This window comes from Cebus imitator, unplaced genomic scaffold, assembly GCF_001604975.1.
Source record: "Cebus imitator isolate Cc_AM_T3 unplaced genomic scaffold, Cebus_imitator-1.0 Scaffold71, whole genome shotgun sequence".
Lineage (NCBI taxonomy): Eukaryota > Metazoa > Chordata > Mammalia > Primates > Cebidae > Cebus > Cebus imitator.
In genome coordinates, this window is record NW_016107386.1 from 4892763 (window position 1) to 4911368 (window position 18606).

General features: G+C 36.0%; 1 protein-coding gene across 1 annotated transcript in view; it reads left to right on the plus strand.

Moving 5' to 3' along the window:
- LOC108306395 (inactive heparanase-2-like) overlaps positions 1–13483 on the plus strand; it is a 74932-nt gene extending 61449 nt beyond the window's left edge. Inside the window, exon 3 of the mRNA XM_017531303.2 lies at positions 13299–13483. Coding sequence (XP_017386792.1) covers positions 13299–13483 — 185 coding nt within the window. The remainder of the gene's footprint in view (positions 1–13298) is intronic.
- The last annotated feature ends 5123 nt before the right edge of the window (positions 13484–18606 follow it).

Consider the following 18606-nt stretch of genomic DNA (forward strand, 5'->3'; position numbering starts at 1 on the left):
CAGCCAGCCAAACAAAATATCATTGTGGATGGAATCACACAAATTGCAGGTGAAAGAAATGAAATAGATTTGATACATTCTGATACTTCATATAGATTGGTATTAGATCCAGTTCTGCAGGGATTTTCACTTGAAAATAGCCTTCAAATCGATTGAATATAAGTTCTGGTGTACAGATGAAAAATCATGGCTGTGGTCAATGCTGTGAGGAGGGCCTTAGAAATATTTAGCAGATGAATGATTTATGCTGATTTGTTGTGGCTGCTGCTGGGTTCGGCCTCCAGCCCTGTTGTATTGCATGTTTTCATGAACAGTCTTGAGATGGAACTATAGTGTCTTCATATGGGAATGATGTAAAGCTAGAGAAACAATGCAGGCTAGAGAGGAAGGATCTGGAGCAGAGACTTGAATATTCATGGATATCTGCCAAGTATCCATATATATTTGCATACATTTAGAAGTGGCTAAAAATACTTGCTAAGGCAGATTCTGCCAGAGTGTCATTTGTTCTGCTGGGTGATACAGTGAGAAGAGCATTAACAGTCAGGAGGCTTGGGTTCTAATCTTTCCTTGGTAAATGGCTGTGAAACCTCAGGCACATCACTTCATCCCTAGCCTCAATTGTCGTATCTGTGAAAGGATATTCTACTCTACCCATTCCTCTAGAGCAGGAGTCAGCAAAGTACAGTTTGCAGACCAAATTCTGCCAACACCTGTTTCTGCAGTTTTATTGGCACATAGCCATGACCATTCATTTGTGTATTGTATATAGCTGCTTTTGCATTTGGCATCAGAATTTTTTGTTTTTTAATTTGGAAAGATCTTTATTTTTCATGGAGAGTGGCAGCCCAGCCACAGAGTTGAGTAGTTGCAAGAGATTGTATGACTCACAAAACCTAAAATACTTTCTGTCTGGTTCTTTATAAAAAAATGTGTGCCAAACCTTGCTCTAGAGAACATTTGAAAAATTAGGGGGTTTTCAAAGAGACTGGGGATGGTGCTACTGGTATTTGGTTGGTAAGGCCAAGAATGTCAACTGTTCTGCTGGGCAATACACAATGAAGCACCGTCTTGCCTGAAATTCTGATAACTCCCTCCTAAATGTTTCTTCTCCTTTGTGAGCCTAAGAACAGTCACTTTGAAAGCTTTATTAACTATGCAGTTTTGCAAGTTAAATGAGTCAGGACATTTTTTTTAACCACTCTCCTTAACCTTAAAAAGGGTATCTACCTCAAAATGAAATTATTTGTTATGTTTCATGCTGCAATATTACAGCATTTCCCTTAAAATCAGGAAGAAACTAATGATGCTTACAGGTTACCTTTGTACAAGAGATTCTAACCAGCACAATAATGACAATAACTGTGAAGGGTCTGAGGTTTTACCCTACTTAGAAGCTAAGAACTGTAGTCTACCAGAGTTTCATGGATACTGGCAGAAGATATGAGACTCCCATGTCTGAGACAAAGGACTTTATTTTCACAGCAATAACAGTGGCTAGAATATCAGCAATTGTTTTATACTATTTCCTGAGTCTCAGTTCCTATAGGAAAATAAGAATCAAGCTAAGTGATCCTTGCTGCAATGGGTTGTATTACAGGAGGGGAAAACCCTGAGTTTAGAGAACCTGAATTTTTCATAATGAGCAGTAAACAGACCTGCTCTTTCCTCTGAATGGAAATATTATCTTTACTATATTGGATAGTAAGCATGCCTGTCCTTTGCTCTGGAGGGAAGTACTATCTCTGTCTTCCAACACTGTTTGCTATGGAAACATCCTTGAAAAGATACTTTGGAACAAAGACAGTCAGTGTCTCTGATCCTAAGATAAGTAGAAACTCAAGAGTTCTATGTCTTACTATAAATAAGAAAGGTAAAGTAAATAAAAAAGTTGAGAAGGAAAAAACAAAATTGCTACTATTAGTAGATGATATTATTTCCATAGCGAATTCATGAACATGTCTAGATACAAATAGAAATAATGGGAGAGATTACCAAAATTTCTGAATTCAAGCTCCATATACCAAAACTAGTTGCATTTTTTTCTACAAAAATCTAGAACATACAATAAAAATGATGCCATTTATAAAGGCAGCAAAACCCAAAGTACCTATGAATAATCTGACAAATGTTGCACCAAATTTTAATAGAGGAAATTGTAAAATTTTTATTGAAAAACATGAAAGAAAACCTACATGGAGATATGTCATGTCATATCATGGATTGGAAGACTAAATATCTTGAAATTGTCTCTGAATTAGTGTATAAATTCAATGCAATTCAAACTCCTACAAGCCGTGTGTGTGTGTGTGTGTGTGTGTGTGTGTGTATGTCTGCGTATAGTAAGCTGATCACTTCAGTAGATGCAGAGAAAGCATTTGATAAAATTCAGTATCCATTCATGATTAAAAACTCTCAGCAAGCCCGGGTGTGGTGGCTCACACCTGTAATCCTAGCACTTTGTGAGGACGAGGCAGGCAGATCACGAGGTCAGTTGTTTGAGACCAGCCTGACCAACATGGTGAAACCCTGTCTCTACTAAAAATACAAAAATTAGGTGGGCATGGTGGCATGTGCCTGTAATCCCAGCTAGTCAGAAGGCTGAGGCAGAAGAATCGCTTGAACCCAGGAGGCAGAGTTTGCAGTGAGCTGAGATTGCACTACTGCCCTCTAGCCTGGGTGACAGAGTGAGACTCCATCTCAAAAAAAAAAAAAAAACCCAAAAAACAAAAAAACAAAAACTCTCAGCAAACCAGAAGAGTAAGGAACTTCCTTAATGAATCCAATAAAATGTGTAGGGAATACATTTATGTGTATATAGCGCTGAAGACTACAAAAAGTGGTGAAAGAAATCAGATTAATTGAGAGAGAAAGAGAGATGAAATGTGTTAATGGATTAGAAGACTCAGTATTATTAAGATATCGATTCTTGGCTGGACGTGGTTGCTCATGCCTGTAATCCCAGCACTTTGGGAGGCTGAGGTGAGTGGATCACAAGGTCAGGAGTTCGAGACCAGTCTGACTAACATAGTGAAATCCCGTCTCTACTAAAACTACAAAAATTAGTGGGGTGTGGTGGCACGCTCCGGTAATCTCAGCTACTCAGGAGGCTGAGGCAGAAGAATTGCTTGAACCCAGGAGGCGAAGGTTGCAGTGAGCCCAGAATCAGCCTGGGTGACAGAGTGAGACTCCATCTCAAAAAAAAAAAAAAAAAAAAATTAGTTCTTCTTGATGTGATCTGTAGATTCAACTCAGTCCCCAAAAACCATAGAAAACTTTTCTATATGTATGTGATTGTGTGTATGAATACACACACACACACCATAAACACACACACATGAACTAGAGTGAGTAAAATAGTTTCAAAAAAGTCAGACAATATAGAGCCATTATAATCAAGGGAGTGTGATATTCATAGAAGAATAACACGTAGATCAGTGGAGCAGAATAGAGAGCTTAGAAATAGACCCACAAAATAATGTCAACTAAATTTTGACAGAGTTACAAAGGCAACTCAATGCAGAAAGGAGAGTCTTTTCGACAAATGAAACTGGAAAAATTGGAAGTTCTTATGTGAAAAGATAAACCTTGCTACCTTTCTCATACTTTATACAAAAAATAACTAAAACAATCGTAAACCTAAATGCAAAACACAACACTTATAAAATTTCTAGATGTAAAGGGGAAAAATCTGTGTGATCTTGGAATTAACAAAAAGTTTTTAGATACACTAATGAAAGTATGGGCCGGGCATGGTAGCTCATGCCTGTAATCCCGGCACTTTGGGAGGCTGAGGCGGATGGATCATTTGAGGTCAGGAGTTTGAGACCAGCTTGAGCAGCATGCTGAAACCCTGTCTCTGCTAAAAATATAAAAATTAGCCAGGTGTGGTGGCACATGCTTGTAATCCCAGCTACTCAGGAGGCTGAAGCAGGATAATTGCTTGAACCTGGGAGGCAGAGGCTGCAGTGAGCCAAGATCACACCACTGTACACCAGGCTGGGGGACAGGGCAAGACTGTGTCTCAAAAAACAAACAAACAAACAAAAAAAGAAAGTATGATCCATAAAAAGAAAACAAGAAAAATAGATAAATTGGGCTTTATCAACATTTAAAAATGCTCTGTAAAAGACACTTTAATGAAAAAGTGACGCCATAGACGAGGAGTGAATATTTTAAAATCACAAATTTGGTAAAGGATTTGTGCCTAGAATATATAAAGAACTCTTAAAATTAAAAACATTAGAAACTAACCAAATAAAACACAGGCAAGAGGTATGAACAGACACTTTACCAAAGAAGATATATGGATGGAAAATAAGTATATAAAAATATGCTCAACATCATTGTCATTAGGGAAATGGAAATTAAAACCACAATGAGATAACACTACAAATCTATTAGAAGTCAAACAAAGATAATTGAAAATACCACAGTGAGATACCCCTACAACTCTATTAGAAGTCTAACAAACAAAACTGAATATAACAATTATTGTTGAGGATGTAGAGCACTTGGAACTCTCATACAATGCCAGTGAGAATGCAAAATACTACAGCCATTCTGGAAAAAAGTTTGATAGTTTCCTATAAAGCTAAATGTGTAATTACCATATGATCCTGTAGCTTTGCTTTCATGAATTTACTCAGGTCAACTGAAAACTAATATTCACAGGAAAACTGGTATGTGAATGTTTATTGAAGCTATATATTCATTCTCAAAAACTGGAAACAACTATATTGTGATTTCTTTCAGTGGGTGAATGGGTAAACAAACTATGGTACAGCCATTCAATGGAATATTATTCAGCAATAAAAAGGAATTAACTATTGATTGACAACAACTTGGATGAATTCTAAATGCATTTTGCAAAGTGAAAGAAGCCATATCTCAAAGGCTACATATTGTACGATTCCATTGTTATGACATTCTGGAAAAGAGAAAGCTATAGAAACAGATAAACAAAACCAAAAAACAACAAATAAGTGTTGGCCAGAATGAGGATGGATGGAGGGCTTGATAATGGAAAGTAGCATGAGGGAGTCTTTTGAGGTGATCATATTGTTTTGTATAGTAATGCGCTAGTGGTTACTTGATCCTATGCACTTGTCAAAACCCATAGGACTGTATGCAACAAAGAGTGAATTTTACTGTCTTCAATTTTAAAAAAACAACCAGGATATTGGGAGAACCTAAGGTAGACTGCAGATTTGCCAAATACATTTAACTGTATTGTGATGAATGGCACAACCATGCTGAAAACTTGGAGGAGAAAGAAGCTGAATAACTTTATTTTGAATGGTACTGTAGTTGGTAAATATGTTTCTTAAAAGATTATGGGTTAGCAATTCTGAAACTACTTTGTATGTATATTAGTGTTGAGCAAATAAGCAAATATATTGTAGTTTATGAAAAGTAGGCTTTTCACTGTCAGAGAAAGAAATTACAGATAAGAAAATGAGAATGCTAAAATGAATTCTTTAGTGTGGGATTGGAGTTGGACTAGTGTGTTCTTCTTTTCCTTTTAAGAGAGAAAAATAAACATAGTTATATGTGTGTACATCAGTTGGTAACCCTATATACCTCTCCAAGCTCTTTCTACTTGAGAGGGCCTAGAAGTAGTGATACCCTGGTAGCAATGAACACATGTGGTACTAAATCCTGGTTTCTATATATTATTCTCCAACAGAAGGAACCAAGTCTCCTTAGAGAAGTGGATGATTCTAGGTTGGGCAGGAAAATACAAGATGAGCCTGGGACCTTTGTGGTGCCAGAAAGTAAGGAAGTGCTTATAAGAAAAGATTGAGGATATGTCAAAAAGTCACAGAGTATGAGCTGAAAGAGCTCTCAGTAGCCAAAGCTGGAACAATTTGTGCAACAAAATAAATAAATGTGACTTAATAAAATAATATCCACAAGTTCACACACACACACACACACAATGCTTGAATAAATAAATGAGTGGCAAAGAGACAACTCTCTTCCTTATAGAAGAATTCCAATTAATAAATGTAGAGGGAATGAGAAAAACAGGAATTGGAACACCAGAGTAATAATTGCTGTAGGTGAGATACACTGAGGGATGGTAAAATTAGTGGGTAAAAGTTTACAGAAAAATGTGGTATTGCATAGCCTAAAAATATCTCTTACAAAATATTTATTAATCACAAAGGCAAAATAGTAACTTTGTAGTGCAGAACCCCCCTAGAACCCATTTTAACCAAGGGAACAAGGTTATTAATGTCACCATTAATAAGATCTAAACATAACTTTGTGGTATCTTTCCACAAAGTCCATAACTTATTTCAACTACAAAGAAACTTTGGTCAGCCCAAACCGAGAGATATTCTACCTAAAACTGATGATTACCTGACCAGTACTCTTCAAAAGCACCAAGGTAATAGAGACAAGGAAAGACCAAGAAATTATCACAGTCCAGAGGAAACTAAGGAAACATGGAAACTAATGCAATATGGGATCTTGGATTAGGTCCTGGAATAGAAAATGGATACTCCTCCTGCCCCTAACCCCCTGACAGGCCCTAGTGTGTGATGTTCCCCACCATGTGTCCATGTTCAACTCCCACCCTAGAGTGAGAACATGCGGTGTTTGGCTTTCTGTTCTTGTGTTAGTTTGCTGCAAATGATGGTTTCCAGCTTCATCCATGTTCCTGTAAAGACATGAACTCATCCTTTTCATGGCTGCATAGTATTCCATGGTGTATATGGGCCATGTTTTCTTTATCCAGTCTATCATTGATGGGCATTTGGGTTGGTTCCAAGTCTTTGCTATTGTGAACAATGCCACAATAAACATACATGTACATGTATCTTTATAGTAAAATGATTTATAATCCTTTAGCTATATACCCAGTAATGGGATTGCTGGGTCAAATGGGTATTTCTCGTTCTAGATCCTTGAGGAATCACCACACTGTCTTCCACCATGATTGAAATAGTTTACACTTTCACCAACAGTGTAAAAGCATTTCTATTTCTTCACATCCTCTCTAGCATCCGTTGTTTCCTGACTTTTTAATGATTGCCATTATAACCGGTATGAGATGCTATCACACCGTACTTTTGATTTTCAGTTCTCTAATGACCAGTGATGATGAGCATTTTTTTCATGTGTCTGTTGAATGCATAAATGTCTTTTCTTGAGAAGTGTCAGTTCATATCCTTTGCCCACTTTTTGATTTTTTTCTGTTCCTATAAATTTGATTAAGTTCTTTATAGATTCTGGGTATTAGCACTTTGTCAGATGGATAAACTGCAAAATTTTCTCCCATTCTGTGGGTTGCCTGTTCATTCTGATCTGATAAGAGTTTCTTTTGCTGTGCAGTAGTGCTTTAGTTTAATTAGATCCCATTTGTCTATTTTGGCTTTTGTTGCTATTGCTTTTTGCGTTTTAGTCATGAAGTCTTTGCTCATGCCTCTTTCCTGAATGATATTGCATAGGTCTATCAGTTTAGGTCTTATGTTTAAGTCTTTTATACATCTTGAGTTAATTTTGTGTAAGGAGTAAGGAAGGGATCCAGTTTCAGCTTTCCACATATGGCTAGCCAGTTTTTTCAACACCATTTATTAAATAGGGAATCCTTTCCCCATTGCTTGTTTTTGTCAGGTTTGTGAAAGATCAGATGGTTGTAGATGTGTGGTGTTATTTCTGAGGTCTCTGTTCTGTTCCACTGGTCTATATGTCTGTTTTGGTACTAGTACCATGCTGTTTTGGTTACTGTAGCCTTGTAGTATAGTCTGAAGTCAGGTAGCATGATGTCTCCAGCTTTGTTCTTTTTGCTTAGGATTGTCTTGGCTATGCAGGCTCTTTTTTGGTTCCATATGAAATTTAAAGTAGTTATTTTCAATTCTGTGAAGAAAAGTCAATGGTAGTTTGATGGGAATAGCATTGAATCTATAAATTACTTTGGGTAGTATGGCCATTTTCACAATATTGATTCTTCCTATGAGCATGGAATGTTTTTCCATTTGTTTGTGTCCTCTCTTATGTCCTTGAGGAGTGTGTTGTAGTTCTCCTTGAAGAGGTCCTTCACATCCCTTGTAAGTTGTACTCCTAGGTATTTATTCTCTTTGTAGCAATTGTGAATGGGAGTTCACTCATGATTTGGCTCTCTGTTTGTCTGTTATTCGTGTGTAGGAATGCTTGTGATTTTTGCACATTGATTTTGTATCCTGATACTTTGCTGAAGTTGCTTATCAGCTTAAGGAGATTTTGGGCTGAGAGGATGGGGTTTTCTAAATATACAATCATGTCATCTGAAAACAGAGACAATTTGACTTTCTCTTTTTCTGTTTGGATACCCTTTATTTCTTTCTCTTGCCTGATTGCCCTGGCCAGAACTTCCAATACTATGTTGAATAGGAGTGGTGAGAGAGGACATCCTTGTCTTGTGCTGGTTTTCAAAGGGAATGCTTCCAGTTTTTGTCCATTCAGTATGATACGGGCTGTGGGTCTGTCATAAATAGCTATTATTTTGAGATATGTTCCATCAATGCCTAGTTTAATAAGAGATTTTAGCATTGAGGGCTGTTGAATTTAAGGCTTTTTCTGCATCTGCTGAGATAATCATGTGGTTTCTGTCATTGGTTCTGTTTATGTGATGGATTACATTTACTGATTTGCATATGTTGAACCAGCCCTGCATCCCAGGGATTAAGCCAACTTGATCATGGTGGACAAGCTTTTTGATGTGCTGCTGGATTTGTTTTGCCAGTATTTTATTTAGGATTTTCGCATTGATGTCCCTTAAGGATATAGGCCTGATTTTTTGTTTGTTTTGTCTCTGCCGGTTTTGGTATCAGAATGATGCTGGCCTCGTTATTAGTTAGGGAGGAGTCTCTCTTTTTCTATTGTTTGGAATAGTTTCAGAAGGAATGGCACCAGCTCCTCTTTGTACCTCTGGTTGAATTTGGTTGTGAATCCATCTGGTCCTGGACAATTTTTGGTTGGTAAACTATTGATTGCTGCCTCAATTTCAGAACTTGTTATTTGTCTATTCAGGGATTCTGATTTCTTTTCAGTTTAGTCTTGGGAGGGTGTATGTGTCCAGGAATTTATCCATGTCTTCTAGATTTTCTAATTTATTTGTGTAGAGATGTTTATAGTGTCCTCTGATGGTAGTTTGTATTTCTGTGGGATTAGTGGTAATATCCCCTTTACCATTTTTTATTGTGTCTGTTTGATTCTTTTCTCTTTTCTTCTTATTAGCCTGGCTAGTAGTCTATTTTGTTGATCTTTACAAAAAACCAGCTTGTGGATTCATTGAGGTTTTGAAGTGTTTTTTGTATCTCTATCTCTTTCAGTTCTACTCTGATCTTAATTATTTCTTGTAGTTTCAGCTACTTTAAAAGATCAACATTATTTTCCATATTTGTACTTTTCTTTGGATATACTCTAGGTTATCAGGATCTATCTGAGACTATTATAGCTGGAAATATATAGTACCACAAGCAGGATACTAATAACAACTTATAGGTACTCTTCATTGCGCTCTTATTGTATGAATAGTGCAATGCCTTTTGTGTATCTGTATAATAACAGTAGATAAAGAAATGAAAGCTTAGAAAGGTGTTTTGTCTACCACTTTTGTAATTAATAAGTGGGTACCAAGCCAGGATTTGAACAGAGGTCTGCTTGACTCCAAACTCTTTACTGTGCTGCACTTGGTAGCCATGGAATGTAGCACAACTGTGTTGCTTTCTTTATTCTGCATGTTCTTGTTCTATTAATGTAGACAAAGATTGCATTAATCACTTTGACAGCAATATCATAGCACTGACTTATAATAAGTTGATATTTAACTAAAGCCTAAAAATCTTAATAAGATCTTAAGTATATGAGCTCCTGTTTGGCCTGGCTTTCCCTTCTTAAATCTTATGTTATTAATTTTCAGTATAAATGTAGGCCTTTGTGCTCATGTCTTTACCTTCCGTTTTTGGGATTTCAGTGTAAGTTTTTAGATTGCCAAGATAATTTTGAATTTTGAGTGTGTCATATATGATACTAACTCTTCCTCCAGATATATTACCATGTGCATCTTTGATATATACTTTTGCTTTGTATTTATCTAGTCTTTGATACAATTTAAAATGATTAGAGTTGAATAAGGAATCTATACTTTTCCTTTTTATATGGTATATCTATTTTTTTCTCGAAACATTTTTGAAATCTACTTTTCTAAAGTTTAGGACATATGCTTGGGCATGTTCATCATTTTCTTTTCTGACTGTTATTAATATAAAGGTAATGTCATCACTTTATTGCAAGGTTCTTGTTGGAATGATGTTGAGGATGTAAGTAACAATTGTTGCTTCTGCTGCTTTCTGAGCAATATATTTTTTTAGATAGGAAATAGGGAGTTGGTGTTATCTTCAAATTAAACTTATATCAGAAGATATCAGGATAATTGAAACTATCCTTCAGTTTTTATAACATGTTTTGATACAAGTTTTATAATCTTTTCTGAGAAAACATCATCCATATTTCTTTTCCACATGGACTATGTATGGAACACCATTGTAACAGTATAATTCAGCTTTTCTTTTTAGTTCTTCCTTTTATTGTTTAACATAATTCTACTATTAAGCTCATGAGTTTTCATATAGAAGTAACTTCTGGAAAGAACACTGAACTTGGCTTTGAACATACCTGGATTTGAGGACTGACCAAGTAATGTGAACTTGTGCAAGTCAAGCTTTGTGGACCTCAGTTTTTTTGTATTTAAAATAGTGATAATAATGGTGTTCTTTATCATTTAGGATTATACAACAGGTAAAGATTTTAAAAACAGGTAACTGACTATTAATGACTTACATAAATAGTATGTTTGTCTCATATGGCGAAAAATTAAGAGATAGGCAGTCTAGCACAGGTATGCTGGGTCAATAAAGACCTTAGGGATTTGAGCTCTTTCCATTTTTCTGTTTAACACCTTTAGTGTGTAATCCTTTACCCTCTTGTTTCTTTTTTGTTTTATTTTTTATGAGATGGTATCTGTTGCCCAGACTGGAGTGCAGTGGCATGATCTGGGCTCACTGCAACCTCTGCCTCCTGTGTTCAAGTGATTCTCCTGCCTCTGCCTCCTGAGTAGCTGGGACTACAGGCATGTGCCACCATGCCTGGCTAATTTTTGTATTTTTAGTAGAAATGGGATTTCACCCTGTTGGCCAGGCTGGTCTTGAACTCCTGACCTCAAGTAATCCACCTGCCTTAGCCTCCCAAAGTTCTGGGATTACTGGGGCGAGCCACTGTGTCCGACCCCCACTCTTGCATCTTGACTCAAGACTACAAAGTGGCTGCTAGAACTCTGGGCTTCATGACTATGTTTCAGAGATAGAAAATAGGAGGGACTAAGAGACTAAAGGGAAAAACTGAGTTTCTCTTAGTGAGGCTCTGTCTTTTAATTTGGCAAAGAAAGTCTCCCTTTTGGAGAAGTCTGCCTGCAGCTCATTTTCCAGAACCATGTTACATGATTACCCTTTTCTGCAAGGAAAGCTAGAAAATTGTATATTGTAGCTTTTAAGTCTCTATAATAGATGAAGGCAAGGGAGAAAGGATTGTGTTTAGGGTTTGGGTCAGCTGTCAACAATATCGGCTATTTACTTTGATCGTATTGTTAGAAGGATTGAATGAGATGATGTAATCCAAGAAGTTTTAAAGAATGTAATTTATATCAATTTAAGCTCTATTATTCTTCCTGACTTCTATGTGATTGTCTTAAAAGCTGGTATATTCTTGCACTAATTTATTCAATTTTTGTATTTAAGTCTCAGAAAATCTGTGAGACTAGTTATTTATGTTAAATGAGTTCACTTTATTTCCCATATTCCAGAAATTGGTATATATATGTTTAGGCATAAATACTGCATGATTTCTACTCAGCTCTCCTGTTTTAACCTGAGAATTAGTGAAGATCATTTTCATATCTGGCTTATCTTTGTGTGTCACACACCCTAACTCTCATAGTCATGGATTTGTCTTTGTAGCTGGGATTTTCCTTTAGAAATATAAAAGAAAAGACTACTTCTTCGAAACAGTGTTCTACCCTTTTTGCCATATGACCTATATTTTCTCTTAAGTGTCACTGAGCATAGCTTTCCTTTTAGTACCATCCAAAATCATTGGTGTCAAAAGTAGCAAAGCAGTTATTTTTTAACGTCTTCTATATTAAAATTCTTTAGTTTTGCTATGCAGAACTTGAAAGTTTTTAGAGTTTCCACCTAGATTACTGCTGATGATATCATTTGTTCCTGTGGGAATCAGTTGAATCATATTTTAATCAATTAAATTTAATTAAATTAATAATTATGTTAAATAAATTCATTTTAGTAATTATTAAATTAATAAATTAACCTAACAATTATAAATTAATCGGATTAATTTAATAAATTAACTTAATTGTAAATTAATAGATGTATTATGTAAGAATACATGATTATATAAAAACTAATAAATAACTTTAGGGCATGAGAGCTTCCTGCTAGTTGGGAAGCATTCTGTATGAATTTTTATTTTTGAGGGAGCTGTTTTCTGGAGACTACATCTGCTTTGAATGAAAATCATACTTAAGTATAAAAAGCAGTATGGGAAAATAATTGGGGAAAAGCCGTATCTCCCATGACTCTAGACCTCCTCTGCTCTCTTTGGTGACTCAAAAAATATTTCTAGATTGAAAGAATGATTTCTGAGTCAGAATTAAGCTATTTTACTCAAGGTACATGAAAAATAGCAGAAAAAACCTTGACCAGGTAAGCCATAGATCAGCAGTTCTAACTTGAGCTGAGTAGGCTGACTGGAAGGTGAATTTAAAAAAATAGACCAAGTACCCTTAAATACACATGCTGAAGCTATCACCTGGTCCTGTAGCATGAGGTAGAGAGAATGACCTACATAGTCACTAGTATTCAAAATTGTATTATAATACTTTTTCCTATGGAAAATGGTAAGAGAATGTTAAAAATCTCTTATTACCCAGGAGGTAAATAAGTCCTGAAGGTGAGCCATGAAGGAGAACTGAGGAGTGAGAATCTTAAATTATGGCAGAGAGAGCTAAGAAACAGATAGATCTCCCAAGAATTTGGAAATGACCAGAGGAACTTTCAAGATGTGTCATGGAGTTGGAGAGCCTTCTGATTGATTACTTCTGCATCTGTTTAGGCTAATGAAAATGCCAGAAGCTTATTAATTCTGTCATTTTGGGTAAAGCAAGACTTTGATGGTATATTATTTTTTGTTTTGTTTTAGTTTTTGCTGCCTGCCTTCTTTCTTTCTTTTCGTAGACATTGTTCGAAGTGATGTTGCCTTAGATAAACAGAAAGGCTGCAAGATTGCCCAGCACCCTGATGTTATGCTGGAGCTCCAAAGGGAGAAGGCAGCTCAGATGCATCTGGTTCTTCTAAAGGAGCAATTCTCCAATACTTACAGTAATCTCATATTAACAGGTAAGGCTATTGGAGTTGGTTGAATTCTTAGAGCATTCAGTTAGCAACTTGTTACTTGGGGTATGCGCCTGTCTGTCTCTACCCACTATATCACTTTTTAAATTGTGGTGACTTGTCTTTCTATTACAAACACTTCTTGTAGTTTGCAGATATATTTTGACTTGAAATTACTGGTGATTCAGCGTGTGTTTTCTTCTCAAAACACAGAACCAATAAAAACCTAATGAAGCCTTTAAAAATATGACTTTCTAGATGTGTGCCAGTAGATTTGAGAGAATTACTAAATTTGGTGTCTTTTAAGAAGCAGCTATTTTCTTCTTTCTGTGTATGCCCTTCCTATGAAGCCAGTGAATATAAAGATGAAATGTAAAAGAGATAATGGTCCTTAGGCAGAGCAGAGAATGTTCTATTCTTGGTGGAGTCTGGAAATATCTGGGGAATTTGATTTTCTTTTTAAGAGCAAAGAGGCTATGAGACTGAGCCATGCTTCCTTACATCCTTGGTTCTAGGAGGAAAGTGAAAATGTGTCAGAGCTACAAGGAGAAACTATTTTTTGCAGGCTGCTTGCAAACTTTGCTGGTAATGAGCAAACGAGCTGCATGCTTTTGTCAGGCTTTGGAAAACATTGTAAGAGCAGAATCTTATGTGAGAATCATTAAAGATTTGAGGTGAACTCAGAAGAGCAGTCCAAGTTACCTACATTTCCTTGAGACCATGTAAGGCAGACCTGCATTATATTGACCCAAATCAACTTTAACAAATCAAAACTATGTGTTTTCCCTTGTTTATGAATATTAAAAAGCAAAAAGATGGATTGTCTGACAGGCTATGACCATCTCACACTAGTTTTTGTAAGTTCTAAGTTAGGAAAACTTTAACTTTTTTTTACAGGCTTCTTGGCATGTCACCAGGAATTGCTGAGTGGCAACCAAATTGTTTCGCTTTTAGAAAAGCACAAGACTCTTCCAACTTTTCATCTTGTACCTGGTGAAAAACCCCAAAGCATGAGATGAAAGCCAGACTTAAATGTAGCTTTGGTGAGCAGAGAAGGGGATTATGGATTTCATAAGTGTAGGCCCTGTTTTTTGCTCTTTGATAGGCCATTAAGAAGGGAAAAGTTAAAAGTGATTTATGGCCAATGCATGTATTTCCCTAAGTTGGTTACTGAAACTGGGTTTAAGTTTAGATGTTTGGGAAGAGCATAGATGTTTCTTCAAGTTTTTTTAGTCAACTTCATATGTATGTGTGCATGTGTGTGTGTATAAATATGTGAGTGTGTGGGGGAGTGGGTATTTTCCAATTCAATAAGTGGAAATGAAATATTTTTATTCCATCATTAGTCTAATATTTTTAGGCATTTATTAGAGGGGTCAGACCTTGTGTTCTTTAATGTGGCATAGAAAGGGCTTAGGGTAATTCTAACCCTAAACCAAGGTTCCAGAGTATGGCTTGAAGGCATATTATCTTTGAAAACACAAGTGTTCTATTAAGTTTAGTAGAATCTTTTCTAATTCTCAGTAACATAATCCCTTTGGATGTTTATTCACAGTTCAAACTGTTGGAATCAACATTGTCAACTTTTACCCTGACAAATTGCTTACTTTCTACTAAACAAACTTACCCTAGAGAAGAGCCTCTTTCCTGCTCTCACTTCTAAGCTGCTTCAAAGAGTCCTTAGGCATTTTCCACATTTTTCACCCAAATGCCTGTGCAGAGGTGGTACCCTACTGCAGACAGAGCATTTTGCATGCCCCGGTTTGTTTACATGAAAGTGCAAAAGGTTTTGATCCAGGTGTTGGGAAGAGATGGAGCCATTTCAGTTTAGCACCAATGGCAAAACTATTTTAATTTCCTTTAACTAAGTCTTTGATTTTACACAGTGTGGTTTTCTAATTGTTATGAAGTTTAATCCTTGATTTCTTGTATAAATCTTGAGAACATGGTCTCCAGACAGCTAAACATAATATTTAAACATAACTAAACTAACTTTTGTAAATATTTCCCTTTTCAGTGATGAATGTATATTGGTAAGGAGGGTGAGGTTGAAGGGGCAGAGACCTCTCAAATGAAGTGACTTTCTTTACCAACACATTCAGAACACATACTCCAGGATTTTTATCTGTATAAGTCTGGCATAATGTTTGAAATATCTGCAATGAGAGTATTTATGTGGGAACACAATGAGGAAACTGGGCCTCTAAAATCTCAGAAAGAGATCACTTTAACATCCTTCTCCTCTAGCCACAAATTATTTATAGAATTTCATGTGTATGGGTGTGTAGTAATTATTTTCTGGTCAATTACTGGTATATTCTTTATTTAAAAAATGGGACAACTAAGATATCAGTACAGTAAAAAAAGTAATTGAAATGTCATATGGTTAAAAGCATGTTAAAAATGATAGTTGTTGAGTTCCACCTCACAAGTAAGTCCTTATTCTTTGATGTTCCACCTTTACCTTATGTGACTGTCAGCTGTTGATGGGAGAGGCATGCCTTCATATTCTACATTACAGCTAATGATCCCTCTTAAACAGCCACTCCTCAGAGAAGGGTAAATTGTATTCTAGCTTTGAAGGCCTTTTAACCATTTAATAAAAGAAAAAAACTCTGCAATTGTTAGTGATATCCGAGTTAATGGAAACAATAAAAACTAATAAAATTTAATATATATACCTTGTTGAAGTATTCCTTATTATGTGTATTTGTAGAAAAGTAGATTCTTTTTACATATTTTTGCATAGTTTTAAACTCATCTTAATGTTTTCATGTCAGTGGTTTACATGATACTGGAAGTAAGGCTAGCCTCACCTAGCCTAGAGGGTTTTTAAAGTAAACTCTAAAGTTACAGGGAGATGATGGAGTAATTCCAGTAGACCATCAGTGATGTAACTGTTTTAAATGGTGATGAGTCATGTACTGCACTTTTCCCACTCACCTATGGGGGTATATATGTTTGTCCTGCAGTTTCTTGAGTTGGAGAGTGTTGTCATTGTACATGTCACTCAAAGAGTGGCTATGAGAGGGAGAATTGGACCTAATGAGAGGGAGAATCGGACCCTTTAAAAAAAGAACAGGAATCAGATATCTTACGCTTCTTTGTGTTCTCATGGTTCCTAATACAACAATGCTCTATAAATTTGTTGATAATATTCTGCTATGTATATAAAGAATGAATTCATTAGATTACTTTTTAGGTATAATATTGATGTGTATTAAATAACTTTTATGGGTTCAAATTCAGTTGTTTCTCTTCACCTTGCTCCCTCCCCTTCTTTGAGATATAAATTGAACTTTTGGGGTAGATCCTTGTGCTGTGATCAAAGGAGACATATAAAAGTCAGCCTTATGGGGAAATAAGGTTTCTAGGATTTTGTTTAGAACATAAACTTCTAGAGAGCAAGGAATATCATATGTGTGCAGCATTCTGGATTGCATGTAAAGCATAGTGAATGATCCTGAAATGAGGTCAAATTTCTAAAAACGTATTTGTGCTGTGAAAGTCATCTAGTCAGCCCTCTGTATACAGGCAGTTTGAAACTGTAGCCATTGTAGATGGATGACATTATTCAAGGCATTTTCTAATATTGCTTTATGAAGATTCTTGTCATGTGTTGGCTGCCACTTTTGGTTTTCTACCTCTTCATTCAGTCATTAGACTCCAAGCTGGACTGAGATTCCTGTGGTTGGCTTTATAGTATTACTGTGGCAAATAAATTAAACAAAAGAGACTTCCACTTCCAGTTGTGGCCCATTCTGTTAACTTCAATTGAGCAAAAGTGTGCAAATCAATGAAACAAGGACTGTTTCCTCAGTTAGCACAAACCATAATAATCTGGGGACTATTGCTAGGTAAACATCAGACTATAGTAGCCAACAAACACAAAACAGTCTGTTAGACTCAAATTCTTCCTCTGTAGCTCTTTTCTTTATCATTGTTCTTTAATAATTTTGCCATTAATTTGGCCTTTTAATAGAAGTTTAAAATAATTTCTGCCAATGATTATTGATTTTATTGATACTATAGAGTGATGTGGATTATATCACCATAGATGACTCTTCTAGAGGGCTAAAGATTGTGTCACATATATGTTATATATTTTAAACTTTCTAGGGAAATTTTTCAATATAAAAATTTATAGACTAGCATCTGCTATGGTGAAAGATATGTTTTAGAACTAGCTGATAAATGAAATCCCTGTATTAATTCATGCTTTATAAGTAATAAATATAGTAAACATTATAACTCTTCAAACACACTTGATGGGATTTTGAGTGTGATTTTGAAGTAACACAAACATGTATTCAACCTCCCTTTTTCTTTTTGTTTACTCATTAATTTTTATTATTTATTTATTTAAAATGTCAATAGCTTTAGGGGTACAAGTGGTTTTTGGTTTTATGAATGAATTGTATAGTGACAAAGTCTGAGATTTTAGTGCAGTCGTCACCTGAGTAGTGTACATTCTACCCTATACTAGAGTTTTGTCCTTCTCCTTTCTCCCTTCCCTTGCTTCTGAGTCTCCAGTGTCTATTATACCACCCTGTATGCCTTTGTGAACCCATAGCTTAGCTCTCTCTTGTAAGTGAGAATATACAGTATTTGGTTTTCCATTCCTGAGTTACTGCACTTAGAATAATGGACTCCAGCTCCATGCAACTTGCTGGAGCATTATTTTGTTTTTATGGCTGAGTAATATTCTATGGTGCATGTCCCATTTTCTTTATCCACTCATCAATTGATACACACTTAGGGACGTTCCAAATCTTTACAATTGTAAATTGTGCTGTAGCAAACATATATGTGAAGATGTCTTTCTGATATAGTGGCTTTTTTTCCTTTAGGTAGATACCCAGTAGTGGGATTGTTGGATTGCCAACATTCACCTCTTTTAAATTATTCTGGTGATTCTGGATTTCAGGATTCCTGAATCAAAATCAAAGAGCTCATTTAAAAAAATTTGTTAATTTTATTTCAGTAGTTTATGGAGAACAGGTGGTTTTAACAAGTTCTTTAGCAGCTCCCTCCTTCCTTCCTTCCTTCCTTCCTTCCTTCCTTCCTTCCTTCCTTCCTTCCTTCCTTCCTTCCTCCTTTCCCTCCCTCCCTCTTTCCTCCCTCCCTCCCTTCTTTTTCCTTCCCTCTTTCC